Source organism: Sphaeramia orbicularis, chromosome 20, assembly GCF_902148855.1.
Source record: "Sphaeramia orbicularis chromosome 20, fSphaOr1.1, whole genome shotgun sequence".
Classification (NCBI taxonomy): domain Eukaryota; kingdom Metazoa; phylum Chordata; class Actinopteri; order Kurtiformes; family Apogonidae; genus Sphaeramia; species Sphaeramia orbicularis.
The window spans coordinates 40,884,423-40,901,029 of NC_043976.1; the positions used below are offsets into that span (position 1 = coordinate 40,884,423).

The 16,607-nt window shown below is 37.5% G+C and overlaps 2 protein-coding genes across 2 annotated transcripts in view; both read left to right on the forward strand.

Moving 5' to 3' along the window:
• Positions 1–1,117: 1,117 nt before the first annotated feature.
• Positions 1,118–13,928, forward strand: LOC115411318 (NACHT, LRR and PYD domains-containing protein 1-like). Its single transcript, XM_030123420.1, has 9 exons — positions 1,118–1,230; positions 2,061–2,109; positions 3,380–3,435; positions 3,538–3,584; positions 4,539–4,753; positions 8,333–8,592; positions 10,922–11,035; positions 11,116–11,257; positions 13,451–13,928. The coding sequence occupies exons 2-9, from the start codon at positions 2,091–2,093 to the stop codon at positions 13,465–13,467; spliced, it is 870 nt and encodes a 289-aa protein (XP_029979280.1). The 5' UTR covers positions 1,118–1,230; positions 2,061–2,090; the 3' UTR covers positions 13,468–13,928.
• A 1,484-nt stretch (positions 13,929–15,412) lies between these two features.
• LOC115411288 (protein NLRC5-like) overlaps positions 15,413–16,607 on the forward strand; it is a 92,026-nt gene continuing 90,831 nt past the window's right edge. Inside the window, exon 1 of the mRNA XM_030123364.1 lies at positions 15,413–15,484. The gene's annotated coding sequence lies outside the window, so the exon portion shown is untranslated. The remainder of the gene's footprint in view (positions 15,485–16,607) is intronic.

Sequence of the window (16,607 nt, forward strand, 5' to 3'; positions counted from 1 at the left end):
CTCCATTTTCTCAAAATGAGGAAAAGTGGACATAGAACCAGCTGATTCTCAAGGGATGATATGTAGTGAAAATGTTTAATGTGCATTTTCCTGGGGTTTTCTGGATCTTTTTTTTTTTTTTTTTTTTTTAATTTGAACAATTTACATTGAACAGTAAATATACATAATAGTATACATCAACAAGGGTAGAAAGTTCCATAATTCACAAAATCTTTTACATTATATAGAGAAATACATGTAAGTAAAAACATTTGGAAAGGAAAAAAAACAAACAAACAAACAAACAAATAAAAAAAAATAAAAAAAAATGTAACAAACATAAAAAATTGCTCGAGGAATAAATAGAAATTATACAAACTGAATAAGATTATACATTTGACATATTTTTTTTGTTTTATTTGCTTTAGAATTTATACTGTTTGTCAAATTGTCTACGTAATTGGAAAAAAGGGCTTTGAAAACAGTGATGTTTGGACGTTGATGTGCTAATTTGGAACAATGAATGTGAAATTTGGCAAAAATAATCCAAAAGTTGATAATATATCTTTTTTCTGGAGTTATTTTATCAGTGTGTGATTGGCCAAATAAAATGTGTTGAAAATTCAATTTACACGAAGAGTCAGTTTTTGTGTTTATAAAATTATTTAAATCAATACAAAATATATGTGTGTAAGTGCAATCCCAAAATAAATGACATATTGTTTCCTCTGCGATGCTGCAAAAAGAACAAAGAGTATCAATATTTCTTTTCTATTTAATCATATAGGTCTTTACTGGATAACATCTATGGATCAATTTAAAAGTAACTTCTCGTACCTTATTAGTAATAATACATTTCTTTGACAGGATCCAAGTGTTTTTCCAGTCTATGTCAGAGTAAATATTATTCCAATAAAAAACAGCTGCAGGTTTGGAAACAATTTGAATAATTTCTCTAATACATTGGTTAGTGGCTTTATCACTCAGTAAAGGACAGATATTACCAATATATATGTTAACAGGATTTAGTTCTGGGATAACGTTGGCTTTTCTGGATCATCTGAGGCCGAAGAATCCAGGTGACGCAGCCACGACTCCACCCACACCTTCCTGACGTCATTGGGGGGCGTGGCCACGACAACGGAAAGAATAAACTACTGTAAATGCGGAAGAAGAAGAAGACGAGACTATTGTCTAATTATTTTACCGATTAAAGTGTGTGAAAAAAAAAGCGCATCTGTCAAACTTCAGGTATGAAAAGTTCAGTTCAGTCGTTTATTTCAGTTTAGTTTTAAACATTTTCACGAGTGCATTAATAGTTTTAGTTCCATTTTCACCGTCATGAACAGACCAGTTCTGTTTGGTTTGAGTCTGTTGTGAGTTTTTCAGGGAAAACAGTGATTTACAGAAACTGAGAGCATGAGTGAAAAGAGTGAAGGACATACAAAGAACTTCTAATACTTTAGAAGTGCTCATTGTCAAATAAAAGTCATTTCATTGTTGTTGTTTTTTTTATTATTATTATTCTTGTTCGTCATTGAGGGAAAATGGAAACTCCCTGTACCCACAGTTTATTTATTTATTTATTTTTTTAAGCTTTTGAAGATTCAGTTGCACTTGTCTTTTCTTTTAATTTTTTACATTTTAACTTTTTCCTATATATTTTTTTTTCCTATTTTGTTTTACCGTATTTATTTATTTATTTATTTTATTTTATTTTATTTTATTTTATTTTATTTTTTTTAACTTTGGTAACTTCCTGCTGTCCTGTTTCATGGTTTTACTCTTTTATGCCTCATGTTCTATATTTATTTTCTGAGCTATTTTATTTTATTTGCCTCAACACCATTGAAAATGATGGTTTAAATGGTTGAATGTGGGAATGTTTCTGAAAACTGTCATTTCTACTATAACTTCTGGGGGGGTTTTTGGAGCATTTTCTCACTGCTGGATGTAGTGTTAGTCTTCATAAATTATAATAATCCTGCTGTGTTTAAGGTTCAAGGTTATTCATGCATGTTGAAATTTGTGACTCTTTTCAAGCAGTGTGACACAGATAATAAATACACTCTTATCTCTAGTGTGGAAAAAGATCAAGAACTGAACTGAAGATGGACAAAACTGGACAAAGTAAGACTGTAATTCTGTCTGACAACATGTCTGCTCACTTATTATGTTTAATTTCAAGTCACATTTTTGTAGTATTAGATAGATCTACATTTCCATGCGTATGTTCTCATCAAACAAGGTTAGAAAAATACAGAACTGCAAAAAAAAAAAAAAAAAAAGATAAGTTGTCAATGGGTATCATTATAAGAAAAATCTCATCATTATGAAACACTAATATTTATGTGACTATAAAGTTTGAACACATCCTGATCTCATCATCATCTTTACATAACTTGTTTTTGAAAAAAAAAAAAAAAAAACTGCACTGCAAAAAGCAATTAAATCTATACTAAGGTTTTAAATGATTTTATTCAAATACTAAACCAGGGGTGCCAAACTCATTTTAGTTCAGGGGCCACATTAAGCCAAATTGGATCTGAAGTGGGCCAGACCAGTGAAATAGTAACATAATAATATATTAATAATGTCAACTCCAAACTTTCCTCTGTGTTTTAGAGCGAAAAAAGTAAAATTATGCGATTCAAATGTTTACATCTACCAACTATCCTTTAAAACAATGGAAATAACATGAACAAACTGAAATTTCTTAAGAAAACTAAGTGCAGTTTTTATAATATTATGTTTCAGTTTATCATTTACACATGTACATTACAACTTCCAGATCACAGTGGATCTACAAATACACAAAACATTAAATAACAGGCAGAATATTGGTAAAACTGCACTTCAGACATTTCAAAATGTTCATATTTCTTCAGGTTATTTGCGCTTTTGTGAAATGATAGTTTGTTTGAGTGTAAGTACAGGAAAATGACATGAGAATGTTTGCATTTACAAAGAGAAAAATATGGAGTTGTGAGTATTTATAGGTTATTATGATAATATTTTACTGATCCGACCCACTTGAGATGAAATTGGTCTGTATGTGGAACCTGAAATAAAATGATTCATATTTTCAGTGTCATTTTTGCATTTCACAAATTCATCCCAGGGGCCAGACTGGACCCGTTGGTGGACCACATTTGGCTCCCAGTCCGCATGTTTGAGACCTCTGCACTAAACTGTAAAAAAATATTTCATTGCACTTTTTATAGAGCTGTCCAAGGCATCTGACATTATTGATGCCTCACTTTTTAATCAATACTTTTCTCCAGACTGGCATCTCAAACCAAGCTACCAACCAGTTTTGTAGATTATTTATGTGAATATAAAGTCCGAACAGGATATTTAATCTAAATTAAATCTTGTCAATCTAAATCTTGTCATACAGATCCAGAGAAGCAGCTTGTCTGTGCAGAGGCTCAGGCTGGAGCGTCCAACTGGGAGGTACACAAACACAAACGTCAACCATTTGGACAAACGACGGTAAAGTCACAAATGAAAACTAAACAGTGCATGTGGACGTAACGAAACCTTTGTAAATTACAGGAGTTCACACCTGAAGTAACACAGGGGTTTGGATTCATTGCATACAAGTAAGAAAATGGAAAATAAATATTAATACAGAAAGTTATTGTTTTATTCTTTGCACTTCACATTCTTTCAACTAAACTCACCAGACTGTTGAAAATCCCAGAGCTCTACTGCAGGTTCCTTTTTAACTCTGAGTATTTGACGTTGTCTCTTGGGGCTTAATGTCATCGTTTGTTTGTGTTCTCTAAACCTCAGCAGATGTTTATGTTCATTGGACTGGGTTAAGGTTTGTACTGAACATCATTTATAACATATGTCCATGTAAATAAATGAAATGATTCATTACCTGATCAAAAAGAATCTTTAGTTTTTAGAAATGAATGTGTCCTTGTGTTTCCAGACTCGTACTATTCTTTAAATATCTGCGATAAAAATGAGCCGGTTTACTTTATTCATTTATGTTTAGCCCAGTTCGTAGTGTTCAGGATTTTCTACAGGGCCAAATAACTTCTACGTACGATAGAACTGAATTAAATGAATGAATGTTCCTTTAGGTTTCTTGGACGTTCAGTAAAAATTTCAACCCAATCTAGTGAAAAATGTGAAACTTGAAATATTCTGAGCTAAAGCAGATTCTGAGCAGAGCCTTTGGATTTTCCCAGGTCCCATCTCTAGGTGGTAAACGGAGTTCTGCTGCTTTCAGTACGAACATTAACACATTTTCCCATGTAATTCAGACAGCAGCTATTGATGCTGCTTGTCCACTGTGTTTGTCATTCAGCTCTGTGTTTCCACTGGCTCAGTCCTTCTCTTCTGGTTTTACTCACACGTTCCATCAGCAGCTTCCATCTCTAGAGGAGAAACAACCTGTGTTTATGCTCCAACTCATGAAACAGCACAAATCACGTACAGCTACCAGACGTGTTAGACACACTTGACTTCCTGTGGACATTAAACCTGCAGCTGGAACACATGGACCTAAGGCCTAAATCTTACTTTTGTGCTGTGTTTTACAGGTTCAGCTGTCCCCGTCCGGGTTCGTTCCATTGTAGTCAGACTGGATTGGTGTTTGTTGTGGATGGAGAGGCGACCCTTCAGTACAGGACTGTCTATTGGGATGTGAACCTCCTGGAGTCATCTGGTTCGGGGGCTGCAGGGCCATTGTTGAATATCGAGTGTCCAGAAGACGCTGTTCGTCAGCTCCACTTCCCACACTGTGAGACAGAACCCGGTAAGGATGGTATCCAGTTCATCTGTCCTGATGTTCTTACAGCTGTCGTAGCAAAGTTGATCCTGAAGGTGGAGCTGGAGGACAGTCAGATGGATGGTTGTGCAGAACAGTGGTTTACAAACCCTTTACACCCAAGACCCACAGGGCAGGTCCACAGACGGTCTGTAAATAGTGACAGAACCCTCTGTGACGTCAGTCATTGGTTTGTGAACTGCATTTATAAAAGCTAAAGGTAGACGACACGGCCTCCACCACGCTGCCTTCATGGAAACAAGTGGGTGGAGTTGGAGAGACACTGAAAACCCCACCCACATCCACTAACAGTGTCATAATAAACCCCACCCACATCCACTAACAATATCATAATAAACCCCACCCACATCCACTAACAATATCATAATAAACCCCACCCACATCCACTAACAGTATCATAATAAACCCCACCCACATCCACTAACAGTATCATAATAAACCCCACCCACATCCACTAACAGTATCATAACAAACCCCACCCACATCTACTAACAGTATCATAATAAACCCCACCCACATCTACTAACTGTATCATAATAAACCCCACACTCATCCACTAACTATATCATAATAAACCCCACCCACATCCACTAACAGTGTCTTAATAAACCCCACCCACATCCGCTAACAGTGTCATAGTAAACCCCACCCACATCCGCTAACAGTGTCATAATAAACCCCACCCTCATCCGCTAACAGTATCATAATAAACCCCACCCACATCCACTAACTGTATCATAATAAACCCCACCCACATCCGCTGACAGTGTCATAATAAACCCCACCCACATCCACTAACAGTATCATAATAAACCCCACCCACATCCACTAACTGTATCATAATAAATCCCACCCACATCCACTGACAGTGTCATAATAAATCCCACCCACATCCGCTAACAGTGTCATAATAAACCCCACCCACATCTGCTAACACTGTCATAGTAAACCCCACCCACATCCGCTAAGAGTGTCATAATAAACCCCACCCACATCCGCTAACAGTGTCACAGTAAACCCCACCCACATCCGCTAACAGTATCATAATAAACCCCACCCACATCCACTAACAGTGTCATAATAAACCCCACCCACATCCACTAACAGTGTCATAATAAACCCCACCCACATCCACTAACAATATCATAATAAACTCCACCCACATCCACTAACTGTATCATAATAAACCCCACCCACATCCACTAACAGTATCATAATGAGTCGTTTCAGGTCCTTAATAAATGTTAGCCCCAACCATTGAATGTTCATCAGCCCTATGATGAACTGGTGACATGTCCAGGGTGTACCCCACCTTCGCCCATAAGTAGCTGGGATAGGCTCCAGCGACCCCCATGACCTTAGTGAGGATAAAGCAGGTTCAGAAATTGAATGAATGAACGTTGTGTTCATAACAGTATAAATGTACAAACACATTGATAAGAGTTACCTGAGCTAATTAGCAGGCTAGCTAACAGACCATTGAATTCAATGCATATTAATGCTGCCATCAGCTAACGCAGCTAAGGTTTATGCTTGGACAGGTCGAGGCCTTACCTGTATTTATATTCATGCACCGTACTTTTAAGTAATCAATCAATCAAATTGTATTTATATAGCAGTGCATCATAACAAAAGTTATTTCATGACACTTTACATTTAGAGAGAGAGAGAGAGAAAGAGAGAGAGAGAGAGTAAATGATAACTATACTGTACTACAGCTGTTAGAACCAACAACAGAAACCTCTATCATCTGTGTAACTTTATAATAAACACTATCACAACAATATGGATAAATGAATAATGAGGCTGGAGCCGGACAGAAGCAGGACCACAGCAGCAGCTCCAGAGATGATCCAGGGAAAACCTGTGAGGACAGAAAACACAAAGACTCCAAGGAAGAACTCAGCTGGGGCGTGAATAGAGGAGGAGCAGAGGGGAGGTCAGAGAGGATGAGGAGCAGAGAGGAGGTCAGAGAGGAGGAGGAGAAGAGAGGAGGTCAGAGAGGAGGAGGAGCAGAGGGGAAGTCAGAGAGGATGAGGAGCAGAGAGGAGGTCAGAGAGGAGGAGGAGAAGAGAGGAGGTCAGAGAGGAGGAGGAGCAGAGGGGAAGTCAGAGAGGAGGAGGAGAAGAGAGGAGGTCAGAGAAGAGGTCAGAGAGAAGGAGGAGCAGAGGGGAGAGCAGAGAGGATGAGGAGCAGAGGGGAGAGCAGAGAGGATGAGGAGCAGAGAGGAGGTCAGAGAGGAGGAGGAGAAGAGAGGAGGTCAGAGAGGAGGAGGAGCAGAGGGGAAGTCAGAGAGGATGAGGAGCAGAGAGGAGGTCAGAGAGGAGGAGGAGAAGAGAGGAGGTCAGAGAGGAGGAGGAGCAGAGGGGAAGTCAGAGAGGAGGAGGAGAAGAGAGGAGGTCAGAGAGGAGGAGGAGCAGAGGGGAAGTCAGAGAGGAGGAGGAGAAGAGAGGAGGTCAGAGAAGAGGTCAGAGAGAAGGAGGAGCAGAGTGGAGCTCAGTGTGTCATCAGTCTTCCCTAACTCTAACCCTATGGTGTTTTCACACAGTGTAATGTAATGTAACTCATCAAACAGATCTTAAATGTCTTTTAATGCCTATAGCCCATAGGTAAGAGCAGTCTGAGCCACCCTGACTATAAGCTTTATAAAAAAGGAAAGTTTTCTTCCTCCTCTTAAACGTACAGAGGGTGTCTGTTTCCTGTTCAGAGGCGGGAGGTGGTTCCACAGTAGAGGAGTTTGATAGCTGAAGGTTCTAGCTCCTGTTCTATTTTTGGAGATTGTAGGAACCACCAAAAAAACTGCATGTTCAGAGTGTATGGAACTAAAAGCTCTTTCAGATCAGTGGATGCCTGGAAATGAAGGGCTTTGTAAGTGAGGAGGAGTATTTTAAAGTCTGTCTGAGCTTTTACAGGGCAGCGCAGAGAAGCCAACACAGGACAAATATGGAGTATACTCTGTAATAGAGGCGTAGGAGCCGGGAGTAGGACGTTAAGTTGAAAGTTAAGTTTCACTTTTGTGTTAGTTATGGACTGTACCCCCACGGCTATAAACAACCCCCCCGGCAAATCGGTAAGATACTGAATTTCATAAAGGGCCCACATCGTTTAGCTTTCATGGGGCACACAACTGCTAGCGGCGCCCCAGTATAAATGCACATAAACCAGTATAAATGTGTAATAACACTTTATCATATACCTTGAAAACATCAACAAACCAGCACTTTGGTCATTTGTTTTCCAGTTAATCTTATTAACATACGTAACATTTTGCACATTTAATCTCTGAAGCCGATAGTTTCTAAAAAAAGAAAAGTAGACCAGTGTTATTAAAGAGGCTGTGATGAAATGAAATAAATGAAATGACATTGAATGCTAATGTGTGATCGTCACAGAAACCCACTGAGCGCGTGGATCTACGAGCGTCATGATGCCACATAAAGCAGCAAAAATGAACTCATTCACTGCATTGTGTTGAATGTAAAACGATATGATACAATACACAGACTTGTGTATTTTGTGAAAATGTCTGACGTCTGTGTTTTCCAGTTCAACGCTCTAAGAAGTGGCTGTGTGTCGTCAACATCACCGACGATGGAATGAGTTTCATTAAGCCGCTAGACATCACCAGTTCTCATGTGGTCATCAACGTCTGCAGTCTGTCTAAGTATGGTCTTCTGGAGAGGAGTATTCAGTACACCAGATCAGTCAGATGCCGAGTCCTGCTGCTCCTCGCACCAGTCAACTACAGAACGCGGTCGCAGAACCTGTTCGTGTTAATGCTGCCGTGTAACGTCGTTCTGGATGCGGTAAAGATTTTTTTTTTTTTAAGCCCAAAATTCCTTATTAAAAACTGTGATGACAATTCAACAGAAGCAAAAGCCCATATATTCAGTATTTAGAACAGGGGACTCAAACTCATTGTCTTTCAGGGGCCACATTCAGCCCCATTTGATCTCAAGTGGGCCAGACCAGTAAAACAATAGCATAATAACCTTTAAATAATGACAACTCCAAATTTTTTTCTTAATTTTAGTGCAAAAAACCCCCCATTAAATTATGAAAATGTTATAACCTTTATTTAACCAGGAAAAAAAGCTCATGGACATTAAAAATCTCTTTTTCAAGAATGTCCAGGCCAAGACAGCAGCAGCAGAAGTTACACGAAATGGAAATCCACACTAAAAATATACATAAACACAATGAAAATCAGTACTAAAAGCAAGCTTAAAACTGATAAGAACATACATACAAAACATCACCAGTATTTTAAAAGATTCTAAAAGTATAACAACAATGTTCTTTAAAAGCATCTCAAAGCCGAACCCAATTCAATCAATTAGAAAAACATCTACACCCACATTTATCCTTTTCCGTTTGATTTAAAATGACTTTGAATGGATTAAAAGAGACCAGTTCCTTCAGTTTAATGTCCTTCAGAAGGTTTTTCCAGGCAGTGGGAGCAGAATATTTAAAAGCTTTCTTTCCCAGTTCTGTTTTGACTTTTGGAACCCGTAAAGATAACAGATCCTGGGACTGGAGACTGTAATTATTCAAGTCATTCCAACAAATGTAGACCACCACATAGGATGGAAGCAGACCTAGGATACATTTATAAGTAATAGAATACTGGTGTTTCAGTCTGCGTGCAAAAAGATCTGTCCATCCAACTCGGGCGTATAAAAGACAAGGATGAGTCCTGGCTCTGAGGCCTGTGATAAACCTCAGAGCACCATGACAAACAGTATCGAGGGCATTTAAGCTCATATAAATAATGTCCCCATAATCGAGCACAGACATAAAAGTGGCAGCAACAAGTCTGTTCTTAGCTTTAAACAAAGGGCAAGATTTTATCCTGAAATAAAAACCCAATTTTAGTTTCAGTCTTATACTGAAATACTTACTTTTATAAACTATCCAAACCAAAAAGATGTGAATAACCTGACAAAAGTGAAATTTCCTAAGAAAAATAAGTGCACTTTTAACAATATTAAGCCTCAACTTATCATTTCTACATGTGCATTATGGATCGGACCTACAAAGACACTAAACATTTAGTAACAGGCAGAAAATTGTCAAAATTGTGCTTAATTTTCTTGGTTGTTCGTATTTGTTCAGGTTATTCACATTTTCTTGTTACAGGATAGTTTGTAAATGTAAACATTTTCATAATTTTATGTTATTTTTTGCACAAAAACAAAGACAAAAATTTCAAGTTGTCATTATTTAATAAGCAAAATGTGTTTGTTTGTTTTTTTCACAGCAAACCGAGAAGAAAATAGGGAGCCATTATTTTTTGTAGGCTATTATGCTGTTATTTCACTGTAGATCATATTGATCTACAGTCAGATAATCTGCACTTTGCAAATTCATCACACAGGCCGGATTGGAACCTTTGGCGGACCACATTTGGCCCCCTAGCCGCATGTTTGAGACCCCTGATGTACGAAGAAGCCTGTTGTTTTCCAGTAATTTCATGTAAAGCAGGGACTAGTTTCAATGACCCGATCGCTACAAAACTCCCACCGTTCTGGAAACATTTGTATGATGTCAGTGGAATTTGTTTCAGAAATATTTCCATTGTCCATGTAAGAGATCCATGTAATCTGTGGAGAATGTCTTACCTTTACCTCATAGATCTGAAGTAGGTGAGGTGGATTTACAAAGTCCAGTTTTCCTCCAGTGTCACATCTGAACTCTAATCTTTGGGGTTTAAGAAAATATTTCAGTTGTATTTTATAAGTAAATACAGTGTGAGAAACTAGTAATTACATTTGCAGACTTTTTTTTAAAAAATCAAACCAAACCCTAATACCAGTTATCGCAGACTTTGGGCATTAGATTCTGTTCTAAGTAGTCTTAAAAAGGTCTTGAGAAGTCTTAAATTTAACTGGTAGAAACCTGTAGGAGCCCTGTTTCAGCCTCTTGTGACCCATACGTTGTCGGAAGATAATCACCTGCTCCTGTCGTGTCAGCAGGTGGTAAGAGTCATGTTGAGGGTCCTGAACGTTCCACCACTGAACCATTAAAATAACTCACACTGATCTTGTACAAGGACCCAGAAGTCTGTGTTACTGCCGTATTAAACCAACCTGTTGCCTTATGAGTTGCTCATAAAACGCTGTAATGTCTCTGTAGGTGAAATCTCAACATATGACTGACATAGTCATTGAAACCCCCACCCCATTAGATCTGATCCGAGAGCGGAAGTACAACGTTCTGTGTCCTGAAGGCAATTTGATCCAGCCTCAGGTGAGGAGAAGGTACACGTTACAATGGGATCGAACCACTGTTACTTCTACTTCACTTTGTTGATGCTAATTGTTCTGCAGGAAGACGATTTCGACTTGGACTTTGGGCCAAATTATCACCCGATGTTTCAAGTCCGCCTGGTACCAAACACTGAAAGAGTGACTTTAACCATCCAAGAGGAAAAAAAGAAGAATGTGTGGGAGCAGACAATAGATCTGACTGGTAAGACTGTATCCTGCAGTCCACAACAGAAGGATGGACGCCTACTGGTCAACACATTCTGTTTTTCTTTGTTCAACCTCAGATCATTGTTCCGTATTTATCGCACAGTCGACGTGTATTAAAACAGTTTTAGACCTAAACAATAAGAACAACAGATACTGACCCACAATGCCCTCTGCCAATGAACTGAATCACACAAAGTGGGTGTAAATGCATCATAATCAAAATACTTTATGTAACGTTCTATATGACGTTCAGGAGTTTAATGGGTACGTTATTGCATCTTATTGACTTTTATGGAAGGTTAACGCCTTTAACAGACAAGTACAAGGGGTGTGAGAAAATACTGGTTCTGCAATATATCGCAATATTTAATTTCACAATACTATATTGATATTTATATGTCAGCCCTGCGGTGAACTGGCGAAATGTCCAGGGTGTACCCCGCCTTCGCCCCTATGTAGCTGGGATAGGCTCCAAGCGACCCCCATGACCCTAGTGAGGATAAAGCGGGTTCTGATAATGAATGAATGAATATTTTGATATTAAAATGTACTTTATTTATATTTTTTTAAGGTAGTTATTCAAATGCAGACACGGCAGAGGTTCATTTTAGTTTTTTGGTTTTCTTTTTTGTTATATTTTTGGGAATCCTGCAAGCTCTTTTATTTCTATTTTGACATGGGTATTTTACTGTTTTATTTCTATATTCACATGGGTATTTTACGCTTTTATTAACATATTCACATGGGTATTGTACACTTTTATTTACATATTCACATGGGTATTTTACGCTTTTATTAACATATTCACATGGGTATTGTACACTTTTATTTACATATTCACATGGGTATTTTACTGTTTTATTTATATATTCACATGAGTATTTTACACTTTTATTTACATATTCACATGGGTATTTTACTCTTTTATTTCTATATTCACATGGGTATTTTACACTTTTATTTACATATTCACATGGGTATTGTGCTCTTTTATTTTTATATTCTCATGGGTATTTTACACTTTTATTTCTATATTCACATGGGAATTTTACACTTTTATTTACATATTCACATGGGTTTTTTACTCTTTTATTTCTATATTCACATGGGTATTGTACTCTGTGTGTGTGTGTGTTTGTTTTGAAAGATGGATGTTTAAACTACCCAAACAGAGGAAAGTTTTATGATATAGCATTAAATCCTTTTCTAATCGATCAAAAACTTATTTAGTGTCTGTGCAAATTTCTGGTTGAATGCAATTTTTCGAGGAAATAATCTTAAAAAAAAAAAAAAAGAATCAAAACATAAAAAATATTGCCTTGTTAATACTATTACAACATACTGTATATTATCGTGATCCTAGTTTTGTGATTTGTATCGTATTGCCAGATTCTTGCTAATACACAGCCTTACCCAAGTACGTAATGTTTCTTGTGTTTGTAAAACCAAGGTGTTCAGACTCCGCCTCCTCTCCACTCAGCGAATGAGGGAGAGAGAACGGTGGTCAAGAGAGCAATAGACTGAATGAAGAGAACGAGTGGTGTGGTGAGAAAAAAAGCAGTGAAATAGAAAAATAAAATGTCTTTTCCTGATTCTGTCATAGCAGTTATGTTCTAAAAGACAAATAAACACACCCACATCTCCTCAAAAGTTAGCTTGCAATTTGGCCGTGACCATGTTGGCACCTTTTTGGAGCCAGAATGGACAATATTTAGACAAATCATCATTGTCATAACCCGGCTCTAGGCCATGACAAAAAGATGGGAGAAATACACAGTGCTAACTTAATGCAAAATATTTATTAAAGCATAACGCAAAATAACCAAAGTTTACAATAAATATGAGGTGTGTAAGTCAGTAATGTCAGTGGTGTGCATGTGGATGTGTGGATAGTATAAGTGTAAGGTTGTGTGGCTGAAAGAAACAAAAAGTAAATCAAATAAAAGGTGCTGGTCGGCGGGAGAGAGAGAGAGAGAGAGAGAGAGAGAGAGTGAAGCGCCACGCTGGATCTGGCACTTTTATGGTCCTTAGGAACACCGGGCCCAGGTGCTCCCAGTCACTGTGATGTCTCAGCTGATCACCTCAAGAGAGAACACAGAATGACATCACCACCAAGCACACTCTCAGACACCTAAGCAGGGGCCGTCACATCATTTAAAGCTAAACCTTTTCTCCTCTGGTCCTGCAGGTTCTGGTCTGTTGTAAAGTCCAGAGAAGAAGCTGGAGTAAAGGCCAGTTCAGCCATGATCGCTGCTGTCAGCTGAAGCTGTTGTGACTCCAGATGTCCAACACACTCGGTCCAACACACAAATGAAAATAATCAAGAAAACACACCCTGATCAGTCTGTCTCATATTTTTTAGCCAGATTAATTTTGAAATGATTCTGATTTTTTTTAAATCTCTTTTGTATTCATATTTTTTTTATTGAGTGAAGCTTCCAAAGCTTTTCAGAATAAAGGTTGTTGTGACGATATACTACAATTTAATACACTGTAGCCGGTAAGTACCACCTTAAATATTAGGCATCAGATATCATATGCTTGTGCTAATACTTGTAGAGACTCTACTTTTCTTTACATTCAGACTGTTTTTTTCCAGGTGCTTTAAAATTGATGTACAAATTAGTGAGTTGTTACATAAAAGAATAAATAAAAACATAAGTGTTTTTGTAAATGTCATGTGATTATTGACCAATGCAAGTTGGTCTGCAAATAAAATGAAACAAAGTAAAACCACATGATGAAGCTACACCAACGAAATATAAAAATCAACACTAAAATTAGTTTGTTCAGCCTTCGTTTCACCGTTTTTGCCACAAATATTGGGCAAAAAATAAGAGCAAAAAAAAGTTCCTTAGTTTGGTAGGAAACTGATGTGACCATGTTCTGTGTTTTACAAATATGAAACATACAGTGAAGAGTCTATTCTGAAACATGAGGTTTAAGAGAGAATTAAATACAAATATGTTTTATCAGTCTTTATTTTGCCAAAGGTTGAAAGTAGTATTAGTAGTAGATGTAGTAATAATAGATCTAGAACTTTGGTTCCAGTGTGTGTACATGTGGGCGGAGTAGTCGATGGAGAGGACCTTCTCTGGGTCCAGGATCTTCTCTGGGTCCAGGATCTTTTTTGGGTCCAGGATCTTCTCTGGGTCCAGGACCTTCTCTATGTCCAGGACCTTCTCCAGGTGCAGGATCTTCTCCGAGTCCAGGACCTTCTCTTGGTCCAGGATCTTCTCCGGGTCCAGGATCTTCTCCGAGTCCAGGACCTTCTCTTGGTCCAGGATCTTCTCCGGGTCCAGGATCTTCTCTGAGTCCAGGACCTTTTTTGGGTCCAGGATCTTTTCTGGGTCCAGCCCTTAGAATCATCCTGATGGTGGAGGAGTTTCTCAGTCATGGAGGTTGTGGATCTTGTTAAACCTCTACGTTTGTCTCTGAAACTGAAAAGCCTGAGTCCACCATCAGATGAGTGGTTTTGTCAGGTTCTAATGATGACATGTGCTTTTCTCAGCCTCCACATAAAGATACAATCAGAACATACAGGAAATACAGGATGAAAAACACAAGAATCACAATAAAACACTTTATGCAGGTACAAGATTCAGGGTGTTGAACTGTTTTTTTCAAGCAGGATGAGTTTTCTGACTAAGATGGGTCCAAAGAAAGAGAATTGATCCAAAATAGTAAAATACCTCCACACTTCAAAAATAAATACACAAATAAAATAAATAAAGTAAATACCATTCTAAGGTTGAACATTCACTTATAATTATTTAGCGTATAATTACATCACTATATAAACTAATAGAAACAGAAAATGAAGATTATGTTAAGAACACCTCATTAAAACCTGCACAGAACTATCACAATGTACAATATTATTTTTGGGTCCAAAAAATAAAGAGAATAAAGGCCATAAAAGAATAAATGAAGAAGTGTTTCTGAGTTTTGTTTACAGAATGTACACGTATTTTCAATATCTGAATATTTTCAACAATACACGCTGGTGGGATATATGTTGTGAAAATGTATAAATATGTCTATATGTTCTGTTCATCTGAGGCCAAACAGTTCAGGTGACAGAACCTCCACTTCACCCACACTCCTCTGACGTCATTGGAGGCGTGGCCACGATAACGGAAAACGCGGAAGAGGAGGAAGAGCTTTATCGTCGTCATGTGATTATTTTAACGATAAAAGTGTGGAAAACGCGTATCCTCAGGTATGAAAAGTTCGGTCATGATTTCGGTTTCGTTTTAAACATTTTCACGAGTGCATCGATAGTTTTTGTTCCATTTTTACCGCAATGAATGACGAGTTCCAGTAGTTTCAGTGTGAGTTATGTAGGTGTTTTTCAGGGCTTTCTTCCTATAAGTTTTTTATAGCTTACTTATAGCTATAACCCTGGTAATTTTTTTTTTGCAGTTCTTTCCATGTATTGTTTCATGGTTCAACTTGTTTATGCCTCACGTTCTGTATTCATTTTATTTTTATTTTATTCACCTCGGCACCACTGAAAAATAACGGTTTCCCTCAGTGTGTTTTAAAGGCCTGTATATGACTGACTGAATGAATGTTTCTGAAAACGGTCATTTCTACTTTAATTTCAGTTTTTGGAGCATTTTCTCACTGTTGGATGTAGTGTTAGTTTTCATTAACTATAATAAACCTCCTGTGTTCAAGGTTCAACTTTATTCATACATGAATTTCAGGTTCATCTGTGTAACATATTCTTGGCTGGTTAACATGTTTGGTTTTATTCTGTATATATTTACACTTTTCTTTTAAACTGTTTTGCACTATGCACCACAAGAGAGTTGCCTCTTTTCGTTGTACATACCAATGTATTAAAGGCATTCTGTTCTATTCAATATAGAAAAATGCCTGGAATAAGTCATTTTTAATGTCTGTTTTCAGACATTAGAACTCCCTTTTGCTCAGATGGGTGCAACAGCCATTGCCCCTCCCATCAGAAGGGCATAGGGTTAGAAACAACTTAAAACCTGAGATTCATAACAGCTTAATTATTATTCAGATATGAGTATAATTCAAGTTTGGGTTTGTGTTATTTTACTCTTTTCATATTTTCTTTTCACACTGACGATTAAAAAATCTGTTAATTTCAGTAGAAAATCATAATATTACAAAAATCAAAATGTCCACATGAAATAAGGAAATGATAACATTAAAATAACATAATGAAGAACAGACCTAAGGAGCTTTTGTGTTGTGTTTTATTGTAGACCTTTACAAACTCAAGTGACAGCAAAGCCTTCAGTGAAACTGAGTCCAATCACAAATGTTAGTTAATGAATTGATCAGATGGTTAAATAAAATGATGATTA